Genomic DNA, 24,473 nt, shown 5'->3' on the forward strand with positions numbered 1-24,473 from the left:
GCTTGACCTTGATGCAGGCACCGGCGGCCCAGGACTGATGTTGGCACCAGGGCCCCTGCTTCCAGTGGCTCTTGTGAGCATGCCGATGTAGTTCCCTCCTGCAGGGCTGATGACTGCGCTGACACCTGCTTCAACATCCACAGCCCTGGCATCGTCGATGGCACCACTACCTCCAACACTGCCTCAAGAGTCATGTGACCCCTCAGGGGCAGATGGTAGGGAGCTTCCACTCCTGGCACATGCTTCCTCCCCGTCATCACTGCACGAAGCATTGGTGGGGACAGCCATAGCCATATGTTGCTACGTAGGGCTGCCCAGGGTCTGGGCATCAGGGCTGAGGAGGTGGTAAAGGAGGCTGATCCCATGGTGGACATCCTAGCGCCCTCAGGACCTTCACGTATACCCTTGCCACTTACAAAGACCATTGTGGGCACCACTAAGACCTAGTGGCAGACGCCGGCATCCTTGCACCTATTGCCAATCGCAACAAGCAGCGGTATTTCATCCCCTCCAGAGGGTTCGAGCATTTATACTCTCACCTCCTGATTCGCTGGTGGTTGATGCAGCTAACCAGTGTGAGAGACAGGGCTTCCAAAGACCCTCCCCAAGGAACAGGGATGCTAAACACCTAGATCTTGTGGGGAGAAAGGTCTACTCGACAGTGGTTTGCAGCTCTGTATCGCTAACCAACAGGCCATTGTGGGCAGGTACTTGTACAACACCTGTGCAGCAATGGCAAAGTTCATGGAACTCGTCCCTTCGGATTCCCGAGCAGGGTTCACAGCCTTGGTGGAGGAAGGGAAGCTAATCTCCCGGGCTTCCCTGCAGGCTACATTAGACGCTGCAGATGCCGCCACTAGAGTGATGGTGATGGGGGTAGCTATGAGGCGCAAAGCTTGGCTCCAAATCTCAGGGTTACCCTACGAGGTCCAGCAAACCATTCAGGACCTCCCATTTGAGGGAGGAACACTGTTTTCGGAAAAGACAGGCAAGCGGCTGAACAGCCTGAAAGACTCCCGAGCCACCCTCAAATCCTTGGGCCTGCATGCCCCCACCACGCAGTGGAGACACTTCCGCCCGCTCTGCTAGAACCCCCTCAAAGGTTCTAGCAGCAGAGCTGCCAGGACGGTTCTCGGAGGAGGAGCAGGAGTGGCAGGAGGAGGCAACACCCTTCCTCAACTCAGGGCTCTGGCCAGCCCAAACAGCCCTCTGGCCCTAAACCAGCCTTTTGAAGGTGCAGTCGAGGATGGCGCACCAGATCACGAACTGTATCTAACCCGCCTTACCTTTTCCTCGTGACTATCCCCTTTCTACCGTTCATGGTCCCCTATCACCTCGGACAGCTGGGTGATTTGCACAGTAGAGAGGGGATACTCCATCCAATTCTGTGCCCTCCCGCCCTTCCACCCTCCTTCCCCGTCCCTCTTCAGGGACCCTTCTCACGAGCAACTTCTCATTCAGGAGGTGCAGTCACTCCTATCACTAGGGGTGGTGGAGGAGGTTCCTCTGGAGCACAGGGGCGAGGGCTTCTATTCCCGGTATTTCCTAATACCAAAAGCCAAAGGTGGCCTCAGGCCTATCCTGGACCTACGCGAGCTCAATAAGTTCGTGAAGAAACTCAGGTTCAGCATGGTCTCCCTGGCTTCCATCATCCCTTCACTAGATCCAGCAGACTGGTATGCCGCCCTCGACTTGAAGGACGTGTATTTTCACATCGCGATCACTTAGAACCACACGAAGTTCCTCAGGTTTGTGGCCAATGGTTCCCACTACCAATTTACTGTCTTTCCGTTCGGCCTGTCAGCAGCAGCTTGAGTATTCACCAAATGCATGGCTGTCTTCACCACTTTTCTGCGGAGACATCAGGTACAGGTATTTCCGTACCTCGATGACTGACTGATCAAAGGCCACTCCAGGACACAAGTGGAAACTCAGGTCACGTTTATCGAAGCCACCTTCGACAACCTGGGTCTGCTCCTAAATGAAGCAAAATTGACTCTGTCCCCCATCCAGAGGATAGAATTCACAGTGGCAGTACTGGACTTGACCCAAGCCAGGGCATTCCTCCCACAGGTGAGGTTTCAAGCCCTCAATGACATGATCCAGGGAGTCATGCAGGTTCCCACCACTGCTGCAAGAAAGTGCCTGGGGCTTCTCAGGCACATGGCAGCCTTATGTACATGATACGACACGCCAGACTCAGGCTTTGGCCACTACAGTCGTGGCTAGCATCAGTCTATCGACCTGCCCGGGACGGCTTGGACAAGATGGTGACCTTGCCTCCCCCTGTCCTCGATTCACTATGGTAGTGGACCAATGCCCAGCAGGTGTGCTCAGGGGTCCCCTTTGCTGCCCCACAGCCATTCCTGTCGTTGGTGACGGACATTGGATTTGGGTTGAGGAGCTCATCTGGGGGACCGCAGGAACCAAGGCCTCTGGTTGCAAGCAGATCTGTGCCTCCACATCAATGTCAGAGAGCTCAGGGCGGTGCGCCTAGCATGTCAGACATTCTGCCCTTACCTAACTGGACAATGTGTTTCAGTCATGATGGACAATACGGCTGCAATGTTCTATGTCAACAAACGGGGACGCACACTCCTCTCCCCTGTGCCGGGAAGCCCTCATGCTATGGGACTTCTGTGTAGAACATTCAGTCGACCTCCAGGTGTCATACTTGGCTGGGATTCAGAACAAACTGGCAGACCGCCTCAGCAGGTCGTTCCGCAGCCATGAGTGCTCCCTTCGCCCAGACGTTGCAACTTCAGTCTTCCAGAGGTGGGGATTTCCCTTGATCGATCACTTTGCCACACGACACAACAGGAAGTGCCAGCAGTTCTGCTCCTTCCAGAATCACAGCCTGGGCTCCACAGCAGATGTGTTTCTCCTCCACAGGGAAGGGGCTTTCTTATATGCCTTCCCGCCAATACCACTTGTTCACAAGGTCCTGCTCAAGATGCGCAGAGATGGTGCTCGGGTCATACTGATAGCACCGGCCTCGCCTCGTCAGCATTGGTCCACATCTCTCCTGGACATGTCAGTGGGAGCCCTGATTACCTTGCTGCTCTTCCCGGACCTTCTCACACAGGATCACGGATGTCTCCAACAGTCTCCTGCAGTCGCTCCATCTCACAGCATGGAAGCTCCATGGTTGAATCTGTCAGAGCTTTCCTGTTCAGACCAGATTAGACAGGTCCTCCTTGGCAGTAGAAAATCCTCGATGAGGGCCACGTACCTTGCCAAGTGGAAGAGATTTTTAATCTCATCGGCACAGCGCGACTCACCACTGATACTAGCCTAAGTGCTGCACATTCTGGACTACCTTCTATATCTGAAACAGGAGGGTCTCTCGTTACCTTCTATAAGAGTGCACTTTGCTGCCATCTTGGTATTCCACCTGGGTGTACAAGGCCACTTGGTTTTTTTGTAACCCCATGGTCAGCCGCTTCCTAAAGGGGCTCGACAGGCTGTACCCGCATGTTTGCCAACCAGTTCCTGCTTGGGACCTCAACTTGGTCCTCTCTAGACTCATGGGGCACCCCTTTGAGCCTTTAGCAACATGCTCCCTGCTCTACCTCTCCTACAATGTCACGTTCCTGGTGGCGATAACCTCGGCCAAGAAGGTGTCTGAGCTCAGGGCTCTGACTTCAGACCCATCCTACACAGTGTTCTTTAAGGACAAAGTTCAGCTCAGGCCACACCCTGCATTCCTCCCAAATGTTGTGTCGCAGTTCCACATCAACCAGGACATTTTCCTTCTGGTTTTCTACCCTAAACCTCATTTTAACAACAGGGAGCAGAGACTCCACACTCTGAACTTCTGAAAAGCGCTTGCTTTCTACACAGAGAGAACTAAACTGTTCGGGAAGTCGGTCCAGCTCTTTGTGGCAGTGGCAGACAGGATGAAAGGCCAGTTGGTTTCGGCCCAGCGCATTTCATCATGGATCTTGGCCTGTATCAGCAAGTGCTACAAACCTGGAAGGGGTCCTCGTGCCTCCGATCACTGCGCACTCTACCAGGGCCCAGGCTTCATCGATGGCATTCCTGGCTCAAGTTCCCACCCAGGAAATCTGCAGCGCAGCAACGTGGTCTTCCATACACACTTTTGCCACGCACGATGCAATCACCTGGCAGGCCAGAGACAATACGGCCTTTGGAAAAGCAGTACTCCAATCAGTGAACAGCTCCGACCCCACCTCCTGAATTTGGCTTAGAAGTCACCTGATGGAATGGACATTAAACAAGCACTCGAAGAAGAAAATCTGGTTACTCACTTCTCGTAACTGTTTTTCTTCGAGATGTGTTGTTCATGTCCATTCCAATACCCACCCTTCTACCCCTCTGTCAGAGTAGCTAGCAAGAAGGAACTGAAGGGATGGCAGGTCGGCAGGGCTCCATATTGAGTGCCATGAAAGTGCGATTCCAGGGAGCGCCCAGGGCAGCCCGACAGATGCTGCTAGGGGGAAAATCTTCCAGCCAACACGCACGTGTGAGCGCACACACCTGTTTGGAATGGACATGAACAACACATCTCGAAGAACAGTTACAAGAAGTGAGTAACCGTTTTTTCTCAGACATTGGGCCTGGTCCTACAGGGTGCTGAGTGCTCTCAATTCCCAATGAAGTAAACCGTGGTTGATGACATTCGTCACCTTTCAGGATCAGGTCTCTGGATAACTGAAACACTGCATTGTGCTTAGTTATGCATCCTCCAAGAGTGTACTGACAGAGCCCTCTTTTGGCTTGATAGAGTAATACAAGGTTAATTTACTAGTATACACTATGGCTAACATTTTTATTCTTTCCATGTTATAGGCTTTAAAAAATGAAATGCTATACCGGTATGCCACTTCTCCTGTTAATATTTTAGCAGCTTAAACAACCAACCTTCATAAAAGCATTTAGCTGCTTTTACTAAATAGTAAATTACAGTAGAACCTCAGAGTTACGAACACCTTGGGAATGGAGGTTGTGTGTAACTCCAAAATGTTCGTAATTCTGAACAAAACATTACGATTGTTCTTTCAAAAGTTTACAACTGAATGTTGACTTAATAGTTTTGAAACTTTACTATGCAGGAGAAAAATGCTGCTTTTAACCATCTTAATTTAAATGAAACGAGCACAGAAACAGTTTCTTTACCTTGTCAAATCTTTTTTTTTAAACTTTCCCTTTATTTTTTTGAGTAGTTTATGTTTGACGGAGTACTGTACTGTATTTGCTTTTTTGTCTCTGTTGCTGCCTAATTGTGTACTTCCGTTCCAAATGAGGTCTGTGGTTGACTAGTCAGTTTGTAACGTGGGTGTTCTTAACTCTGAGGCTCTACTGTAATGGGCTAAAGCAGCAATAAACCCAGATACCGGACATTACTCATGATAATTGTCCTTGTGGTCAACTGAGCATCAAATTCAGGACACTTGGTAAACTTTATAACATTTAGAAAAAATTATTACTACCACGAAACCCAACTGTTAAAAGGTGTTACCTCTTCTATTGTTATAGTTAATGATGTCTTCTGCAACAGACCACAATACTCACATTGCTCTTAGAGCAATATTACTAGTGACATGCTGACATTGCTAACAGTGACTTAGCAATGAGCCAGTTACTTGCTATTTTCCATTTATTAAATTATTTTAGTTTACAACTTTTGTCTGTTTGTGATTTTTATGACTCTAATTGTTCGTGATTGATAAAGCACTTATGATTGTTGTTCTTAAAGACTTGTGATTGGTCATCTAAGTCATGTCATTGTTTCTGCTCCCTGATTGGATGACCCAAGCTTTATACACAGTCTCTTTTTTGTTTGTGAGTCATTGGTGCATATTCATAATTGTTCAAATGTATTGTGTGAAAAATGAAAAGACCTTTTCAAAATCACATTGAAAGTGCTTCCATGAGTATTACTTTTCTGTCTGTTCATTTGCACTACTTTTCACAGTGTTTATGTTTTATAGATCATATTTACTTCTGTACAGTGGGTCAGCACAACACCTATGCACTACTCAGGTCCCATTTACCTCCACTTAGCACCCTAGAGAAGAAGGATTGTCTTGTATTGGTTAGCCTCGGACTTGGAGACCCTGCTTCTATTCCCTGCTCTGCCATAGACTTCCTGTGTGACCTTTGGCAAGTCACTTAGATCTGTGCCTCAGGCCAGATCTATACTGCAGACTTACGTTAGTAGAACTACATTTCTCAGGGGTATGACATAACTACTGCCTCTCGGAGAGGTGGATTAATTACACTGGTGGGAGAGCTGTCTCCCATTGGTGAAGGAGCATCTTCATTTAAGCGCTGATCCTACATTTTAAGTGAAGACCTGCCCTCAGTTCCCCTTCTGTAAAATGGGGATAATGGTAGTTCCCTACCATGCAAGAGTGTGAGGATAAATACATTAAAATGTTGTAAAGTACTCAGATACTATGGTGATATATATATACATATAAGTATCTTAGATAGATAGGCCCAGTATCTGGGAATCAGATAAGATTACTTTTCTGTATTTATGAGAGGTTTTTCACAGTCAAGCTGGAAATGCATATCGAGTGGGGTCCTGCAGGGATCAGTCCGGGGTCTGGTTCTGTTCAATATCTTCATAAATGATATAGATAATGGGCATAGAGCATACACTTATAAAAGTTGCGGATGATACCAAGCTGCAATGGGTTGCGAATGCTTTGCAGGATAGGATAAACATTCAAAATGATCTGAACAAACTGGAGAAATGTTCTGAAGTAAATAGTCTGAAATTCAATAAGGACAAATGCACTAAGGAAGAAACAATCAATTGCACATGTACAAAATGGGAAATAACTGCCTAGGAAGGAGTACCGTGGAAAGGGATCTGGGAGTTGTAGTGGATTGCAAGATAAATATGAGTCAACAGCAAACATCATTCTAGGATGTATTAGCAGGAGTGTTGTAAGCAAGACATGAGAATTAGTTATTCCACGCTACTCTGTGCTGATAAGACCTCAACAGGAGTATCATGTCTGGTTCTGGGCACCATATTTCAGGAAAGATCTGGACAAATTGGAGAAAGTCCAGAGAAGAGAAACAAAAATGAGTAAAGGTCTAGAAAACATGACCTGTGTGGAAAGATTGAAAAAATTGGGTTTGTTAAGTCTGGAGAAGAGACGACTGAGGGGGGACATGATAACAGTTTTCAAGTACATAAAAGGTTGTTACAAGGAGGAGGGAGAAAAATTGTTCTCGTTAACGTCTGAGGATAGGACAAGAAGCAGTGGGTTTAAATTGTAGCAAGGGAGGTTTAGGTTTGATATTAGGAAAAACTTCCTGTCTGGGTAATTAAGCACTGAAACAAATTGCCTTCAGAGGTTGTGGAATCTACGGCATTGGAGGTTTTTAAGAACAGGTTAGACAATCACCATTCAGAAATGATCTGGTTATTACACAGTCCTTCCTTGAGTTCAGGGGACTGGACTAGATGACCTCTTGAGGTCCCTTGCAGTCCTACACTTCTATTATTAGCATCTTTAGTCTTGCCAAACTACCTCTGAAGAGAGGGTGAGGTAAGCTAATAAAACAGTTTTTGGCTTAGGTGAGATTTAAGTGGTGCTTAGGGCTTGTAGTGGCCTGTTGCACTGGGTTTAATTTCACCTATAGTGATTTACATCCTCTCGAGCTTTTATATATTTAGTCCGGTGCCTGAAAGCACCTTGATTCTGAAAATTGTTATCTAAGTGCTGATTACTGTTATTGCTACAAAATGACCTCTACATTATTTTCTTGCTTCATAGGTAGACACGAAACAGCTGGTGCAAAGCTCTTGAAATCTTATCAAAAACTGAGGTAAGACTTGTAGAAGGACAAATTGTCCTAGGGCACTGAGACTACAATACAATGAACATATTTTATAATACCAAACAGCTTGCTGCTTAAGTTTTCTGATTACCAAGACGGCAAATCTCAAGATTTAAAAAAGTTTGGAATGCAATTAGAGTACTATAGAAAGATTGCCACTCTTTTTGGCTTTGTACATTCTATAGAAAGAGTAGAAAGAATCCTACTTTTAGCTGGACAGTTTCCTTGCTTTAGTTTATTGGAAATTCAGGGAAGCATACAGTATTTTGCTGTAATCTTTTTCTCCAGTGCTTTTCACATTTACATGCTCTGTTTAAATGATGTCGGTTGAAAATCATTGCAGGAAAAACAGTAGTGGTACAAACATGCAGTTAACTGACTGGAGATTTTGCCTATTGTTATTTTTTAAGTAAATATAAGACAGGAAGGTCCCTATTTGTCAAGGTGCACCTAAGTGTAAGCAGTGTATATTCTGTTAAAGGAATCTTGTTCCTTTAAAAATGAGTAAATAAGAATAGATACAAATCATAGACCAAACTGAGGCTTTCTGGTGGGGCATAGGTGCATCACCAGAGAACCTGTGGATGGTCGGATACAATGGTGAGGATGATCATATAAGTATCTAGATAGAACAGAGTAGAAGCATGGGGAAGTGCACTGTCTGCATTGGGGGTTTTGATTGTGTTAAGAGTACAGGATCAAGGGGCAGATCATTGCCCCTGATCTGGCCCCTTTATGCTGCATGAAGGGGTTGGGGTAGAATAAAAGTGCTCTAAAAGCCCCAGTTCCAGCCAGGGTGAATCCCTCCAGCACAGGAACCATGGAAGATGGCCATAAGGCTGATTTCTGAGGATCCTCTCACAAACTGGTGTAGATGGCAGGTTTCAGAGTGGTAGCTGTGTTAGTCTGTATCAGCAAAAAAACTGAGGAGTACTTGTGGCACTTTAGAGACTAACAAATTTATTTGGGCATAAGCTTTCGTGAACTAAAACCCACTTCATCGGATGCGTGCAGTGGAAAATACAGTAGGAAGATATATCTACACAGAGAACATGAAAAAATGGGCAACATTTGCTGATATTGATGGCAGGAAGATGCATGCACGCTGGAGTCAGCAGGGTAGGGCGGGGGGGGGGGGTAGGGGTATAGTATGCACTGGTGACCATAGGGCAGCCCAAGGAGGCTGCAGTGACTTAAATAGGCCCTCAGGTCAGTCTAAATTATACTGGCTGGAGCAGCTAAGGATCAGGAGGGTGCAAAGCCACTTTAGCCCTCACTCCTGTGGCTGCAAGTTCTTTGCTGAGCCTGTAAGAAGCGTAGCACAGACTCATCCAAGATCTTTAGGTTGCAGGAGAGAGGTGGCTCCTCTGAGGAAAGAGAAGAAACAAAGAAAGAGGTTGGGAAAGCTGTAGATATTAGAGCCTTGTGAAAAATATGTTAATTGTTTCTTTTCTCCTAACTTCCTAGTAAAATTTCTGTGGTTCCTCCTACTCCCCCTCCTTTCACGGAAACCACTAAGGGAAACACTGCAATGGTAATGTATATATGTGCAGATATCTAAGAGCTCTTTCAGTGGAAACGGCCAGCCACAGAAGTGTAGCAAATAGCAACAACTTGTAATATTGTTTAGGAATTTGTTGCTATATAAATGATGCTTTTATTTCCTTTGTCTCGTTCCTTTTTCTGAGGAGTTGGTCTCTTAGGGACATATTAGATTAGTCACCAACTTTTTAGTGCATGTTATGTAGCCATTTGTAATGAAAACTTTGCATGTGGTGTTTGTATAAATGAGTGAAGAGCAGAATGATTTTGGTGGTTACAATTTCATCACAGTTTCTAGCAGGTGGATTATTAGGATCGGATCTAAAATCCATTGAAATAAATTGGAAGACTACCATTGACTTCATAGGGCTCTGGATTAGGCTCTGGTGCCCTAATTCAGCAGCCCTTCCCTGCTCAGGAAAGCACTTAAGCACATCTTTAATTTTATACATATGCTTAAATCCCATTGATTTTGATGAAAAATTTTCACTAGCTCTACTTCCAATCCTTGTGAGGATCCTCTGAATCCAGACTGCCAGACTCTTTCTTACCTTAATGTAAACGCAAACAGTATTATAAAAAAATAATCAGCTATGTCATTTGTTTATATTTATGAAAGCAATATAGAAATTTCCTGCAGAGTTTTCTGCTGGTAGTGCAAAAGAACTCAGTTGAAAGAGCCACCCCCTTCCCCAACCAGATACTTTGGTGCTAATATTTACATGTAGTACAAAAATATGTGCTTATAAATGCTACAGAAATGATAGCCCTGGGCAATCTTACACATACGCTATTTTTGCAATTTCTAAAGGCGCGTGAACATGGGAAGCTTTGAAAACACAGTTCTTTATTTTATCTCTTAATTTTTTTTCTCTCAATTGCAGGAAATCAGCCAATCTAAAAGTTTTAATAAGTCTGTGGAAAACTTGTTTCTATCTCTTGCCACAAATATGAAAAGTAAGTATCCTTCAGTGCTTTGCCATTTAAATTTGAGCCACAAGTGGTTACAAGTGAAGGGTCTGTTAGTGACTGCTGCTAAGACCAACAAATATTTATAAGGCATGTCTCATTTTCCATCAGAATTCCCTCAGATTTTTTTAACAAGCTTAGCAACTGATGATCCCAGCTGAGCACTCTCTCTTTTCTTGCTAAGTAGCAAAAAGACTATATATGAAGGTGAGTTTTTTTTTAAACAAATGCAACAGTTCAGATATGTGGAGATAAAACCTGAAAATACTGCAGCAAACTCAACTATTGTGGCGTGGAATATGCCAACTTTCTATTGTGGTAACCACTGTATTCTCCATCTTCCCCTCCCCAAGTGAACTTGTCACAGATTGCCCTTCTTTGATCACTCTCAGAAGGAGGGATTTAGTATTGTCTTTCTCTTTCCTCTCAGTTTTTTTAAAAAACCTCTCCCTTCCCTTTCTCCCTCATTCTATCTTCCTGTCAGTGTATGTGTTTTTAAAAGTCATCCTCTCCCGTCAGTCCATCTTTAATCCTGATATTCTTTGTCCTTCTCATTTTCCTCTTTGACTTATTGCTATTCTCTCTTCTTCAGTAATTTTAGAGTGCAAGTTTAGGCTTTGGATACGTATATGGAACAACCTGCACCTACTGGAGGGCAGAATTTGGCCCCGGGTGCATAACAAAAGAGAGCAGTAGCCAGAAGAGAACAAGCTCCAACCCTTATGAAGACCAGAGACCCCACTGTTTGCATATATTTTTACTAATCCATTGCCTGCTGCACAGACTGGGCGCAGTTGTAAATTTTGTCCCTCATGGCTAGAGTAGTATCCTTATCCCAAGGATTATAAAATGAAACTAGACCCGAGTAACTTGGCACTAGTCTCTTGCCTCCTTTCTGTCATCTTTCCTCTTAATCACACCTTTCTAATGAGGAGTCCTCCTTGTTTTTGGTGATACAGACTAACATGGCTACCACTCTGAATTCTTTCTAATGAGACTCCTCCTCCCTTGAAGTCAGTGGGGGTACTTACATCCTTAAAATCATGCAAGTGGTTACATTTGTGCTGGTCTGGGGCCTGAATATAAAATGTTTCCACTTTCCTCCATATTTTGTATCCATTTTAATTGACTCCCCATTTTCCTAATTTCCACTGTAGCACTCCCGTAAATGATCATAATGGTATTGCATTTCTGTAGTGCCTTTTATCCCAAAGGAACTCAAAGCACTTTACAGATCAATATCTAAACTATATGTAGGGATCATTCTCTTACCCGCTTCTGAAATGCAGGCACCCCTGCGATGAAACTCTGTTTGATAGCATACAGCAAAAATACATGGTAGCTGAGAACAAGGAGTGAAGAATATCTTTTCCAGTTGAGACTGCAAGGGGAATTTAGGTAGGCAGAATGCAGTTACACAAAATGGGACAGGTACTTGCTTTCCCATCTGTTTCTTTTTCTCAGGTAATCAATAGTAGATCTGTAATCTAAAAGATCTGAAAGGCATAGGATTAGCTTCATACATCTCCAGATTTGCTGACAATGTTCATTATAAATGTGCCCCTCTTTCCTTGTATTCATTTTAGAAATCTCAAAGTCCCAGAATGATATGAGGGCTGACAAAAGTCTCCTAACTACAGATTATGGGCAGGACATGGAACGGAGGAAGGAAAGGAGGAGTCAGTCTGACACTGCCATCGATATTGCAAACAGGGTATGCAATTCATTATACATAGTCATTATAGTTTTAAGGGCTGTTTTGTGATTGGAATATGATTAGAGGACTGATGATTGTCGTGATACAGTACTGGCTTTATTAGAGTAGTGGAAGCTAGTTAAGGTTACTTTGAGATGGCCACCGGATCTCCTCCTTTTTTAACTCTTCCAGTAATTCTTCTTTTTGGCTGAAATTCTCCAGCCTTAGTCTCAGCTCAAAGCTAAGGGCTAGTTTGCATGGAGCCACCTTGCTCCAACAGGGAACACCAGGAGTGCATGTAGCTCACAAGCTCTCCTGGGGCTGCTTGGTACACACTCTACACTAGCCAGTAGGCTGCTCCGATTGCTCTCCCAGTCCATCTGCTGGCCCTCCTTCATCCCCTACTGATACAGAGGAGACTGAACTATGTCTCTTCCACGCCATTCCTGGGACTTGTTGGGCAGTTTGCTGAGGAGAGCCACAGTAATATGTCAGCAGCCCCCCATCAGCTCCCCAATCCCCCTCCCAGTGCCTCCCACCCACCGGCAGCCTCCCCGATCAATGCCTACTTCTCCCTCCCTGCACTTCCTGATCAGCTGTTTCGTGGCGTGCAGGAGGCTCTGAGTGGGAGGGGAAGGAGTGAGGGCACGGCTGGCTCAGGGGAGGGGGCGGGAAGGGGTGGAATGGGGGCAGGGCCTGTGGCAGAGCCAGGGGTTGAGCAGTGAGCACCTCCTGGCACATTGGAAAGTTGGCACCTGTAGCTTCAGCCCTGGAGTTCGTACCTATACAAGGAGCCGCATATTAACTTCTGAAGAGCCACATGTGGCTCTGGAGCCACAGGTTGGCCACCCCTGCACTAAAGCATCGGGAATTGGCTGGTGTCGGTGTCAGAATGCCAGACTTAATGCACCAATGATCTGACCTGGTACAGCAAATCCTAAGTAGTTTAGAAAATGAAGCAAATTATCTCTGTGGTGTTTATTTTTATGGGATGCACTGAAACTATATTATAAATATTATGGAAAAATATAGATAGGTTAATCACCGCAGTGCTTCCTTTTAGTTCTATGCCAGTTGTGTGTGACCAACCACATCCCCAGTGTTTCCTCATCTATCTGGTTTCACTGGAAAATCATTGCTGTGTTTCACTACACTGAGAAGCAATAAGGAAGGAGTTTCTATACTGACATTCTCTACACACCCTAACCATGCTTTCATTGCACATTAAACACACATCCTATTGTGTTTTATAGATAAATGAGGTCTCTATAGTTTGAAATCTCCCAGTGATATGTTTGCCAAACAATATGTCTGGATTTTTTAATTGGCTATAAATTCTAAAGGTTTTAGGGTGATAAGGTATGTCAGCACTTTGTATTGGGGATATAGAAAGGTAACATTTTTCTTGATTCTGTTGTCGGAGCTCTGCTCTTGGAGAACAGGAATTTCTAGTGTCCCTCTAACTGAAAAACCCAAGCCTCTGCTGAAGTTTTGGCTGATTTGGGTGAAGTTTTGGTTGATCTTCTATTTTGGATGTCATGATTGCAATCTAGATTTTCTATTTCTGGTTGAAGTTTTTACTCACACCCTTTTCCCCACCCCTATTTTATGGCTCTGAGCATTCATGCTGTGTGATCCCTAAATTTACTTTTAATCTCTGTGAGCTGTTGTGCCCCTGTCTTACTTTTTCCTAGCATTATCTCTAGTTCTGATCTTTGTCTTCCTTTTGATAGTTCTAGTGGCAGTGTCCATCAGTTCTTACACTTCACTGTGTAGCCTGTTTGTTAATCTTTATCAAATGCCTCATCTGTTATTCCCTCTGTGGTTTCCTAGTTTCTTTTTATCTTTGTAAACCAGGTTACCGCCTTTCTTTTTTCCCCCGATCACACTGTTTGCATTCTCTCTGCCAGAACTCTTAAAGTGATCTTAAACTGCAGTTCTATGCTGAAGAGTGACTATCAAAATGGCACCTTCTTACTCAACAGATCTGATCCCTATGTATTCTCAGACATGCCTCCTTGCTTTGATGACATAAAGCAGTAAAAATTTATTTTTACTTTTGTTAGTTTGTCCCAGTATCTTTCCAGGCATCAAAGTTAGGCTGACTGATGAAGACTGAAGCAAAATAGGCACCAACACCTCAGCCTTCTTGTTGTCATCCGTTATTAGCTCTCCTTCCTCACTAAGTAGAGGACCTACACTGGCCTTCATCTTTCTCTTGCTCATAACCTATTTAAAGAACTACTTCTTATTGCCTTTTATGTCCCTTGCTAGGTGTAACTCACTTTGTGCCTCAGCCTTTCTGATTTTGTCCCTTTTTTACACCTCTACCCCGCAACTACCCTGGTTGCTATAACGCAACCCGATATAACACGAATTCGGATATAATGCGATAAAACAGTGCTCTGGGGGGGTGGGGCTGCGCACTCTGGTGGATCAAAGCAAGTTCGATATAACGCGGTAAGATTTTTTGGCTCCCGGGGACAGCGTTATATTGGGGTAGAGGTGTATGTGCTTTTCTAACCTTAGCACTGGTATTAACATTGCCCTATCCATCATCTTTATGATTGTTTTGTATTTAGCGTGGTAGAGAAGTATAATGGCTTGGATTGTGCATAACCTGGTGTTCAGAATGAGGTCTGTTTTCAAATTAATCTCACCATTTCATCTTCATCAATGGCCATTTTTGTAGGTCTTTCTACTAGTAGTACAGGAAATCCCTGTGTTTATTAAGGGCATGTTATCCCCTCCCTGTGTGCAAATAATTCTCACTAATGTTGTTGGTTCATTCAGGCAGGAATATTCTCACTAGTCCTTTGGTAGTAAACTCCACTAAAGTGTTTCTTCAAACAAATATTTAATCCAAAGTGATCTTTTCCTTCTTTCCTACTACTGTTTCCCTCCCCCCGCCCATTCCCTTGATGAAGTGTGTTTCACAGACTGTATTTTCTTGGAAGAACAGAGGCAGATGGACAGGAGACACTGAGGAATCCTACCTCATCTCTTAATTTTGCCCACACAGTCAGAATTTTCGTGTGGGGAGTGGAATTTAAAGATGTGCTGCTTTGAACTCCCTCATTCTGGACTATAGCAAAGTTACAGTTAAACAAACATTGAATGTTCAGCCTTTCTCTGGAGTCATGGCTAAAGTAAGACTTGTCAGTCCATCCTTGTAGAACACGTTCAAGTTACGTTCATTCCGGTCTTTCTTCATATAGGTGGAGACAGGCATATGCCATATCTGCTGCAGCATACAATTTGTAATTTCCTGGAGGAAGAGTTCTTTTGGCAAACTGCCAGGATTTTGGGGGTGGGGGTGGAGTTGTCCTAATGAAGCCTTTTATTAATACACTGCTACAGTAATTACCTTTAATTGTAGTTGACATGTTAGCAGTCATCATATGGTGGATAATGGCATGTCCACCACACAAGATTAGGGGTATACTATGGACCGGGTGGAGCAGCAATGGATCAACCAGTGTGTCTACAAATAAAATGTAGTTATAGACCTTTTCCTTAGTCAAACAGTGTCCCAAAATAGACACACCCATATGTGAATTGTAGGTATGGACTGTATATTTATGTGGCAGAACACAAGGGGGAGGAGGGCAGGAAACACCGGGCACTTGACTTAACAAAACAAATGAATGGAAGTTCAGTGCTACGTCTCTTACAGATAAAAAATATACCAAGCTTTCAGCAACTCATCAATGGGGCGTTGGACAACAATGACGTTTTTACCAAAAGGTATTACAAGCAGGGAGAAGACATTTCAACCAGTCCCAGAAGTGACACTGTATTCTGTGGTGGCAAAAAACACGTAAGTGTCAATGCAAGATGAAGCAGAATAGAACAGTGGTGTAAAATGGACTGAAGGGTAGGAGTTAAAAGCTTGTTCAATATAGCATGTGTCATGGATTATGCTCAGAAATAAGAAGAGAATTCTACTTTCGTTCAGATCAGGGAAAGACTGTCTGTCCTTGGCATGGTCCTTATAGCAGTGTTATAAATTTACTGCAGCATAAATACAGCTGAATGAATGGCAGTTAGCTGAAACCTCAGGTTAATTGAAGTTTAGTTAATGTCCTCTAAGGTGTGCAAACTCAGCTGCCTCATTCTCTTCACTGAGAACGGTTTATAGAAAAGGACAAAAACACTGAAGTGCAAAGGCGATCATAATCATTATGGATGGAAAAGCCTTTCTAAATCATTGACATTTTCTACAAAATATAGTCCCCTAACTGATGACATATCAGATACTGCACTTGATCTTAGCCAGAAGAGAGAGAAGAAAACCAATCAGAAGTTAATGCAACAAGGGTTTTAAAGTCTCTTTGATTAGCTGTTATGTTAACTGTATGTCACTGAGGGTAATGCTTTCAGTATGTTATAAATGACTTGACAGGAATTGTCAGGGCACAATAGGTATGCAGTGTCTAGGAATTTCAGAGCTGGAGTTAAGAAGGAAGGAAACTAAAATGGCTCTTAGGGGCCAAACGTAATTGAACCAGCCTCCTGCTTTTTAGTGACAGAACGATGAGATAATTTTACACCTGCTTTTCAGAGGTGTGAATAACTACACAAAGTGCAAGGCGGTGGACAGTCAGGCCCTCGGTGTTTGCCAACAGTTCACCGCACAGTTGTATCTGAGTTGCCATAAATTTCCTCTTAGCATAGGTCATAACTGTGATGCAGTTAGCAGAGATGACTTCTGAATGGATAGTGATCTGCCTGTATTCCTCCTTTTCCTTGTAGAACATGATTATTTTTTTTGAGTGATGGGACAAGGTGTGGGGAAAAAACAGTTACAAACCCCGTTGATATAAGGGGTTTACTTAACTTGTATTTCTTACCAAAAAATAAATGAACATAACCCTAATCATTGCTTATAATTATATATTCCTTCATACATGAATAGATATTTATTGATGGATAAATACCCCAGTAATGATAAAACAACCAGAGACCAGGGACAAAGCCTTCAGAATGGAAGAGTGGACTTGAGGTCTCTCCTGTTAGAAACCCTTGTCTCCATGAGTCATACCTCTGTATCTGAGATATAGGGCTAGTTTGTGCCCATAAGGCACAGCTCTATGTTGGAGAATAGTATGGAGATGTACTTGCCCCACTGCCCTGGAGAATCTCGGAGGGGGGTTGTGCATCCTAGCATCATTCCCACCTTGCATCCATGTCAAGCCCGTTACAACCTAGCTTGCAGTGGATTGGAGGGCAGTTGCAGGATGCATTCTGGGACTCCAGTGGCTGCACTGTGGACAGCCCAGTCTAAACAGTGAAATATCGCCTGCTGTATTGTCAAAGGGGAGGCCCAGCTTTATCAAGCACCGTCTTTATGGGGGAGTTCTGCGATGCTGATCATTGATTCATCAAAATCTATCATTTAACCTAAGAGATGGTGTCGCTCCAACTTCTGCCAGCTGGGCTTGAGTACAGGAAGTCATTGTTAATTTATTATGAGGGAGGACCAAATGGACGCGGTATTTCCTTGTTAAATGTTTACAATGCCTGCTTTCGTCTGAGGATCTGACCCCTGCTAAAGCCACTACACACTGAAAACAAGGAACACATAATGCTACCCAACCTGAGAAGCACTGTTTGGAATAAGCATACAGTTCCTCTGAATAAATAAGAGGTTCAATGAACTAAACAGTAGGGCAGCTTTGCAAAACTGTCATTAAAATCTATCAGCGGAGGCGCTAAATCTACTTGCCTTCCCTCCCTATGATGAGTGATAGTGAAAAATGAACATGTTTTTTACTTAGCTGTCAAATAATTTACTTCCTTATGGTGAAGGGGTGAGTAGAATTTAAGAAAACTGCATCAGAGATTAGTTGCTGCTCTGACCTACATCCTGTGAGGTCAGCTGGATTACATGAGCTGTACATCAGTTCAAAATGTAACCCTAGCTCCTGTCAGGACTTCTCTTTCCACCCTCAGGCCAAAAAAGCAATATGTGTTACTTGGAACTTATAAGGTAGAGAGGGTGACTTCTTTGACTTCAGTCAAAGATGTTGTGAATTTTGAAATGGTTGCTTGGCAAACTGCACAAATTAAAAATAACTGCAGCGCAGAGAGGTACAGTCTATTCTAATCATTAGCCTGTTTTGTTAGCTGCTAAGGCACGCAAAGTAAGAACTCCTTGGTTAACTAAGCTGGGGTGGGAGTGTAGAATAGGACTGGACTGTTTTTTCAGAGGGAGGGATGTCAAATACTGATGACATTGCATTCTGTGAAGGTGTTAGTGTCAGAAGAGATTGCTGTAATAACAAGATCTTGAAGACACACTTGCTAGTAATAGAAACAACGAGGAGTCCTTGTGGCACCTTTGAGACTGACAGATTTATTTGGGCATAAGCTTTCGTGGGCTAGAACCCACTTCATCAGATGCACGGAGTGCAAAATACAAGAGCAGGTATAAATACATGAAAAGATGGGAGTTGCCTTACCAAGTGTGAGGTCAGTCTAATGAGACAATTCAATTAACATCAGGATACCAAGGAAGGAAAAATAACTTTTGTAGTGGTAATGAGAGTGGCCCATTTCAAACAGTTGACAAGAAGGTGCGAGTAACAGTGCGGGGAAATTAGTATGGGGAAAAATAGGTTTAGGTTTTGTAATGACCCAACCACTCCCAGTCTTGATTCAGGCCTAATTTGATGGTGTCCAGTTTGCAAAGTAATAGTACTTAAAAGGAAACCCTGAAGCACTCACATTCAAGCCTATTGTTAAACAAAAATGGAGAGGAGAGACCAGAACTGTCTTGATTAAATACATAGTTCAATACATTGAGAGCTAGATTGCCCCCTGCAGTTATGTGGCTGCACTGAGGCACAGAAGGGAGTAAAGCCTCCTTCTTCACCCTACCTTCAGGGCCTGTGTAAGGACTGGCCACAAGTGCTGTCCAGGCGCTTGGGGGAGCACAGGGGCTGCACCCCAGAACCTTCCCCCCAAGGAGGATAAAGAGTGGGCAAGGAAGAGTGGAGCCAGGGGTCCACCTCCCCTGTGCACTGGTACCCAGTGATGGCTGGCTATGCAGGAAAAGTATGCTATTCCCTTTAAATATGCCACTGGGGAGCCCTAGGGAATGTTTAATAAGTGACTCTCTTTTGTTTCCTACAACACTTCCTCAGGCTCTTTCCAGGGCTGTGTACTTCAGCACTGCCCCATACTATGGGCTGTATACTACAAACACAGTCTAGCTGTACATTTTTAGATGTTTGGGACTTTGGCCTTTGACATCAGTGGGTGCTGGTCAATCCAGTATCCATATTGTTCCTGTCACATGCTTTTTAAAAAATCCTCTTTTTGGTCACACACTAATTTTTGGGGGAGTCAACTTCAAGATAGAGATATGGTCTCATACAGTGGGTGCCTATAGGATAGTTATGCTCAGCCATGTTTCAAGGACAGAGGAAGACACTGCCCTTACCTCATGGAGTTTACTATATAAAGATGGTTAATTCTGTATAGAAAAATGAAGATCTGGTAGAATTTCAACGAAATTTAAGGTCTAGTATGGCAAGTGAAGAAATAGCTTTATGCACGTATTGTGTTGGTTCTGAGTTGTTTGCTGTGACTTTAGCAGTCAGTTTGATGCAAAGATATTAAGATTTGAGGGAGAAAAACTATTTTATCTTACTGGATTTGAGCTCACTTTTTTTAATCCTTGTCTTTTCTTAGGGTAGTTTATATAGCATTAACAGCACTTGCACCGAGGCTGGCAATTTTGACATGGCTAATGTCACAGGAGAAATAGAGTTTGCCATCAGATATGTCTTTAAAGCCTGCACTTTAGAAGTCTGCATCAAGGCCTGCAAGAACCTGGCTTATGGAGAAGAGAAGAAGAAAAAGTGTAACCCGTAAGTGTTTTGATGTAAAAAAAAAAAAGGCCAAAAACAAGGTGTTCAGTTTTTTAAGATAGTACATATGTGTGTGTCTGACTTGCCACTGTGTACTATACACATATCAACTTATACATAGGGCCAGATGTCAGACCGTTAGCACTTAAGTTGTGCCTGTAAAACATGCCTGTACACTCATTGTCTAGTGGTTCCGGCATGAGGCAGAAAGTTGGGAGATCTATGTTCCATTCCTGACTGACTCACTGCATGACACTGGGCAAGTTATTTAACATGTCTGTCCTTGTCATCTTCAGCTATGAAATGAGAATACGAATCTCTGCTTTTGTAAAATGCTATGACAGCTAATGATAATTGCAAAATATAATATATAAATATTAACTGTGCTAACAGTACCCATTTCTGTGTATGAAAGGTGCCTTTGTGTTTTTTGTTTGCAATGTAGGTGCTAATGTTGGAACGTTTAACCCAGTGTCTCCTCTCTGGTTATTGTTTTGGTTATGAATGATTCTGTCTGTCTTTTCATGGCAGAAGTCATTCATGGGAATTCATCAGGCAGAATGTCCAGCTGTATGGTTAGTGCTTGACCCTACTGTAATACATTGTTTGAATGCATTTGGATCAGCTGGGCCAACAATAAGCATGCTGGAATTCCAGAGTTGTGCTTAGATTCTACCAGGAAGAATTTGGCATTGAGTCTCTTGCAGAGGAGGATCCTAAAACTGAACTCTAATAAAAGGATCCTTGTTGGAATGCCAGCTAATGCCATGGCACAGTTAGAGAATATTTAATAAGTGACTGAATAACCCTTGAGTTTCCTGATGGCGTAGCCAGCATACAAATCACAAAAAAACTGAGAGCATAGTGTGGGAAGTTCCATGTAGTAGTGAACATTACATTCTGTATTTGGTGTACAGAGTGCTGTGTCTCAGCCAGTAGGAAAAAGTACAGGCATTGTTTACAGTTAGAACACTTGACACAAAAGTTGGCTGGGGTAGGTGTTGTTTCCAACACTTATGCTAGCAACCTGTCAAAACTGTCAGCTTGTTGGCTGGTTTGAGCTATGGCTGGTTGGTTTGCATGACTCCCTGTTGCTGAAAAGGCTTTTAAAACACACACAGTACAAAGGGGCTTGGGAAGCACAGGGAAGCAGTGCGTTGCTGCTGAAAGCTACATCTGATCTTCAGTTTCCCCCGAATTTAACCCAGATCGGTTTAACAGTTATATACTGTTATATTAAATATAAAATACTACATTTTTAAAGAATGTTCTGGTAGAATTTGTCTCCTTCACCACAGGCCCTACGAGCAGATAATGGGCATCCATAATGCCATCAGTCATCTTTGGCTCTGGACTCATACTCCATCGTGTAGACCACTATCAGTACATAGAATTCTGATTAAGAGATAATATTGCTTAATGTGAGTTACTTATGTGGCAGGGGCCCTATCAAATTCACTGTCCATTTTGGTCTATTTCATGGTTATGGGATTTTTAAATTGTCAATTTCAGAGTTTCAGATATTTACATCTGAAATGTCAGGATGTTATAACCATGGGGGTCCCGACCCAAAAGAGGGTTGTGGTGATGGTTGCAAGGCTATTGAGGGGGGGTCGCAGAATTGCCACCCTTACTTCTGCGTTGTTTGTGATAGAGGCACTGTCTTTAGAGTTGGGCAGCCGGAGGGCAGTGGGCAGTGCAGACATGAGGGTCACATGGTATGGGAGGTGATCATCATTTTTTGGGGTGTGAGCAGAGCTAGCCTTATGGGTGGATGACCACCCAGGGTCCCGTGGTAAGGGCAGCGCTGTCATCCCCCCACCCCATAGCCAGCCCAAGGCCCCTTTAGCAGAGACCAATGACTGAGAGATCATGGAAACTGACCTGCCCTCTAACTCTTAGAGATGATCAGGATAGGATTGTAACACACCAACTGGCCAGTATGAGGCAACACTGCACTGCATCTGTCCATTCTGTTGATAAATTGAGGTTGTCAGGCTTCAGATAGTCTGAATTTGGCACCGTTAACCAGCACTGAATATACCCTGGAAAAATTAAGAATGTGCCAAGGATTAGAGAGTGGGGAACATGCTGCTTTATTTCCTTCCTTTTCTTTCTCAGTTTGAACTGTCCTAAATTTTGCACTCTCCCCCATCCCTCTCTGTAATTGTAAGGTATGCAAAGACTTATTTGCTTCCCGATAAATCATCTCGGAGTAAACGGAAGACAGCTGTTAAAAAGAACACAGTGGATCCAGCATTCCATGAAACTTTAAAGGTGACTTGTAAACATGTGTGACCTGGAAAGATCTCTCACTTGCATAGCAAAGTCTCCACTTCTTGTGCCCAATCCTACAAGCTCTCTGTGAACAGAACTCCCTTTGACTTTGAAGAGCCCTGTGTGAGGGCTTTTAGGATTGTGCCACACCCTTCAGTTCTATGGGTCAAAATGAACTTAACCATTAACTAATGATGGATGCCAATCAGAATAAAAGCAACCTCTTGTACATTTCTGTACAGCTCTATTAATAAGTTGGAAGCTGGCAAAAAAAAGGAACATCTGGCTTTGTCCATAGAAAACATATGACCGAATTCTGTTGCAGTTTCTGGCTAAAGAGATCGGAAATGTGGTAAAAGGAAACTCTCATATCTTTTTATGGTTACGTAGACTAATTGTGTATATTACAAAGGAAAATTAGTACTTTGTACTGTTATCTGTTTGAACTAACATCTCTTTTGTGAGTGTCAAAGGGAGTGTCTCTTTGCAATTTGCTACATGAATCATAGCTATTCCATTCATTCCTATTGTGCTCAAAGGAGTGATAGATCCAAAGTGTTAGTTTCCTCCTTTTTCTTCCCCACCACAATTGATGTCTCATTCACCAGTGTTTGGACTTGTTCATTTACAACACATTAATCGTCACAATAGAGTAAGGGTGGCTGTAATTTTTCATTTTCAAAGTGCTTTACAGCATTATTTTATGAATCCTTACAGCACCTCTGTGCAGTCCGTAAGTGTTGTTATCCCAATTTGACTGAGGGGGAAGCTGAGTTTGAATGACTTGCTAAGGCTGCAGTGAGTTACAGACAGAGCTGGGATTAGAACTCAGCTGTTCTTACCTCCCACCCTGTACTAAGGCCATTAGACCTCACCTTCTGTGTGTAGCTGAGGGACTGCAATGATGTGCAAGATAGTAAATGCCCCAATGGAATCTGATCATTTGCATGGGAAGGGAAAGATTAATGCCCAGACTCCTTGACTCTAATAAAGCTGTAGCATTTGCTCCTCCCCTGAGTCCACAGAACCAGCCGGGGTGTGGAGTGGGTGATGGTGGGGGAGGATCTCAAAAGGCAGAGGAAAGCCCTAGATTTGGACTCTGAAGTCCCAGATTCTTGCCAGCTTTGCAGAAGAACTCCTCCTGCTCTGTGCTTCTCTGCCGTATACCCCCTTTCGTGGCAGTATGGCACGGCTAGTGCCCCTTGTCTGCTGGGGAGTCACTGAGGATGCAGCGGTGTTAATGCTCCCTAAAGCTTTTCCTACAGATCAACCACAATTTTGCGGTGTCTTCTCCCTTCACAGCTTGCCATGCCAGCTTTGGGCCTCTGAGTGGTTTTGCAGAGGAGGGCAAAGATAGTTATGTGCAGAAGTGTCCAGCGTAGCTACTTCCCTTTCAGCATGGCTCCACTGTGACTTTTTGCACAGATTTATTCCCCTCCACACTGCAAAGTGAGAGAAGGGGGTGAAGCACATGGGCCATTATTGCTAATTATTGTTGTACAATTACAGAGTAAAATAGGATAGGGTCTTGCTCAGTCTGCAGTGGAGAATAACAGGATGGGAATGGGAAATATTCTAAACTGTGTGAGGGAATCATGAGACAATATGTTATCTTCAAGACCTCCCTCATGACATGAGATGCAGAAATCAGATTCTGGGCCCAATCCTGCAGCTATTACTCAGCTGACGCTCCCTACCAGGACAAGATCCATGACTTCAGCATGTTCACTCTACCCCTGTACGTGTATTTAGAGTACTTTTCATAAGCCTGTTTCATTTAAACATGTGAATGGACAGTCCAGTAGTTCCTGTTATAAGGAACAGATCAGTGTGTTTTGGCACAGACTGTTTCCAGGAAAGATACAGGGCTGTGTTACCACTGAGAATTGGCCCACTTCTAACACAGTGCACAGGTGGCAAAGAGAGGCATTAGAGCTCTGGCAGTGTATCCGCCATTTCACTTTCTCAAACACCATCCAATCCATAAATGTAAATAGGCCAGGTAATTTCCAATTGGTGGCCTCTATTGTGCGCAAGCCTCTTCAAGATGTGTGCAGTCATACAGGAGAGGTTGTCCCTACATCTTAAAAGGCGGCCAGAAAACAGGATCCAAACTTAGATTTGATAACATAAAAAGTGGGTTTTTACAGAATGTGAATGGGCCTAAATCTCATTCATACTGGGGTCTCTTTACTTTGCTCTGGCCCTGTAAAGAGACTTAAAGCAGCAATAAATTACAGTTACCGCGCTTTATGTGGCCAGAGCAGTGCAAAGGGCCGTCGAGTAAA

At 43.7% G+C, this 24,473-nt stretch overlaps 1 protein-coding gene across 3 annotated transcripts in view; it reads left to right on the top strand.

Annotated features, from left to right (window-relative positions):
* The window catches only part of SYTL3 (synaptotagmin like 3), a 66,330-nt gene that overhangs the window by 31,885 nt on the left and 9,972 nt on the right, over positions 1-24,473 (top strand). For all 3 annotated transcript variants that reach the window (XM_073337808.2, XM_073337809.2, XM_073337811.2), the window contains 7 exons: positions 7,761-7,812; positions 9,292-9,358; positions 10,251-10,323; positions 11,922-12,049; positions 15,708-15,851; positions 19,730-19,908; positions 22,083-22,185. In XM_073337808.2, coding sequence (XP_073193909.2) covers positions 7,761-7,812; positions 9,292-9,358; positions 10,251-10,323; positions 11,922-12,049; positions 15,708-15,851; positions 19,730-19,908; positions 22,083-22,185 — 746 coding nt within the window. The remainder of the gene's footprint in view (positions 1-7,760; positions 7,813-9,291; positions 9,359-10,250; positions 10,324-11,921; positions 12,050-15,707; positions 15,852-19,729; positions 19,909-22,082; positions 22,186-24,473) is intronic.

This window comes from Lepidochelys kempii, chromosome 3 (genome assembly GCF_965140285.1).
Source record: "Lepidochelys kempii isolate rLepKem1 chromosome 3, rLepKem1.hap1, whole genome shotgun sequence".
Taxonomy (NCBI): Eukaryota; Metazoa; Chordata; order Testudines; family Cheloniidae; genus Lepidochelys; species Lepidochelys kempii.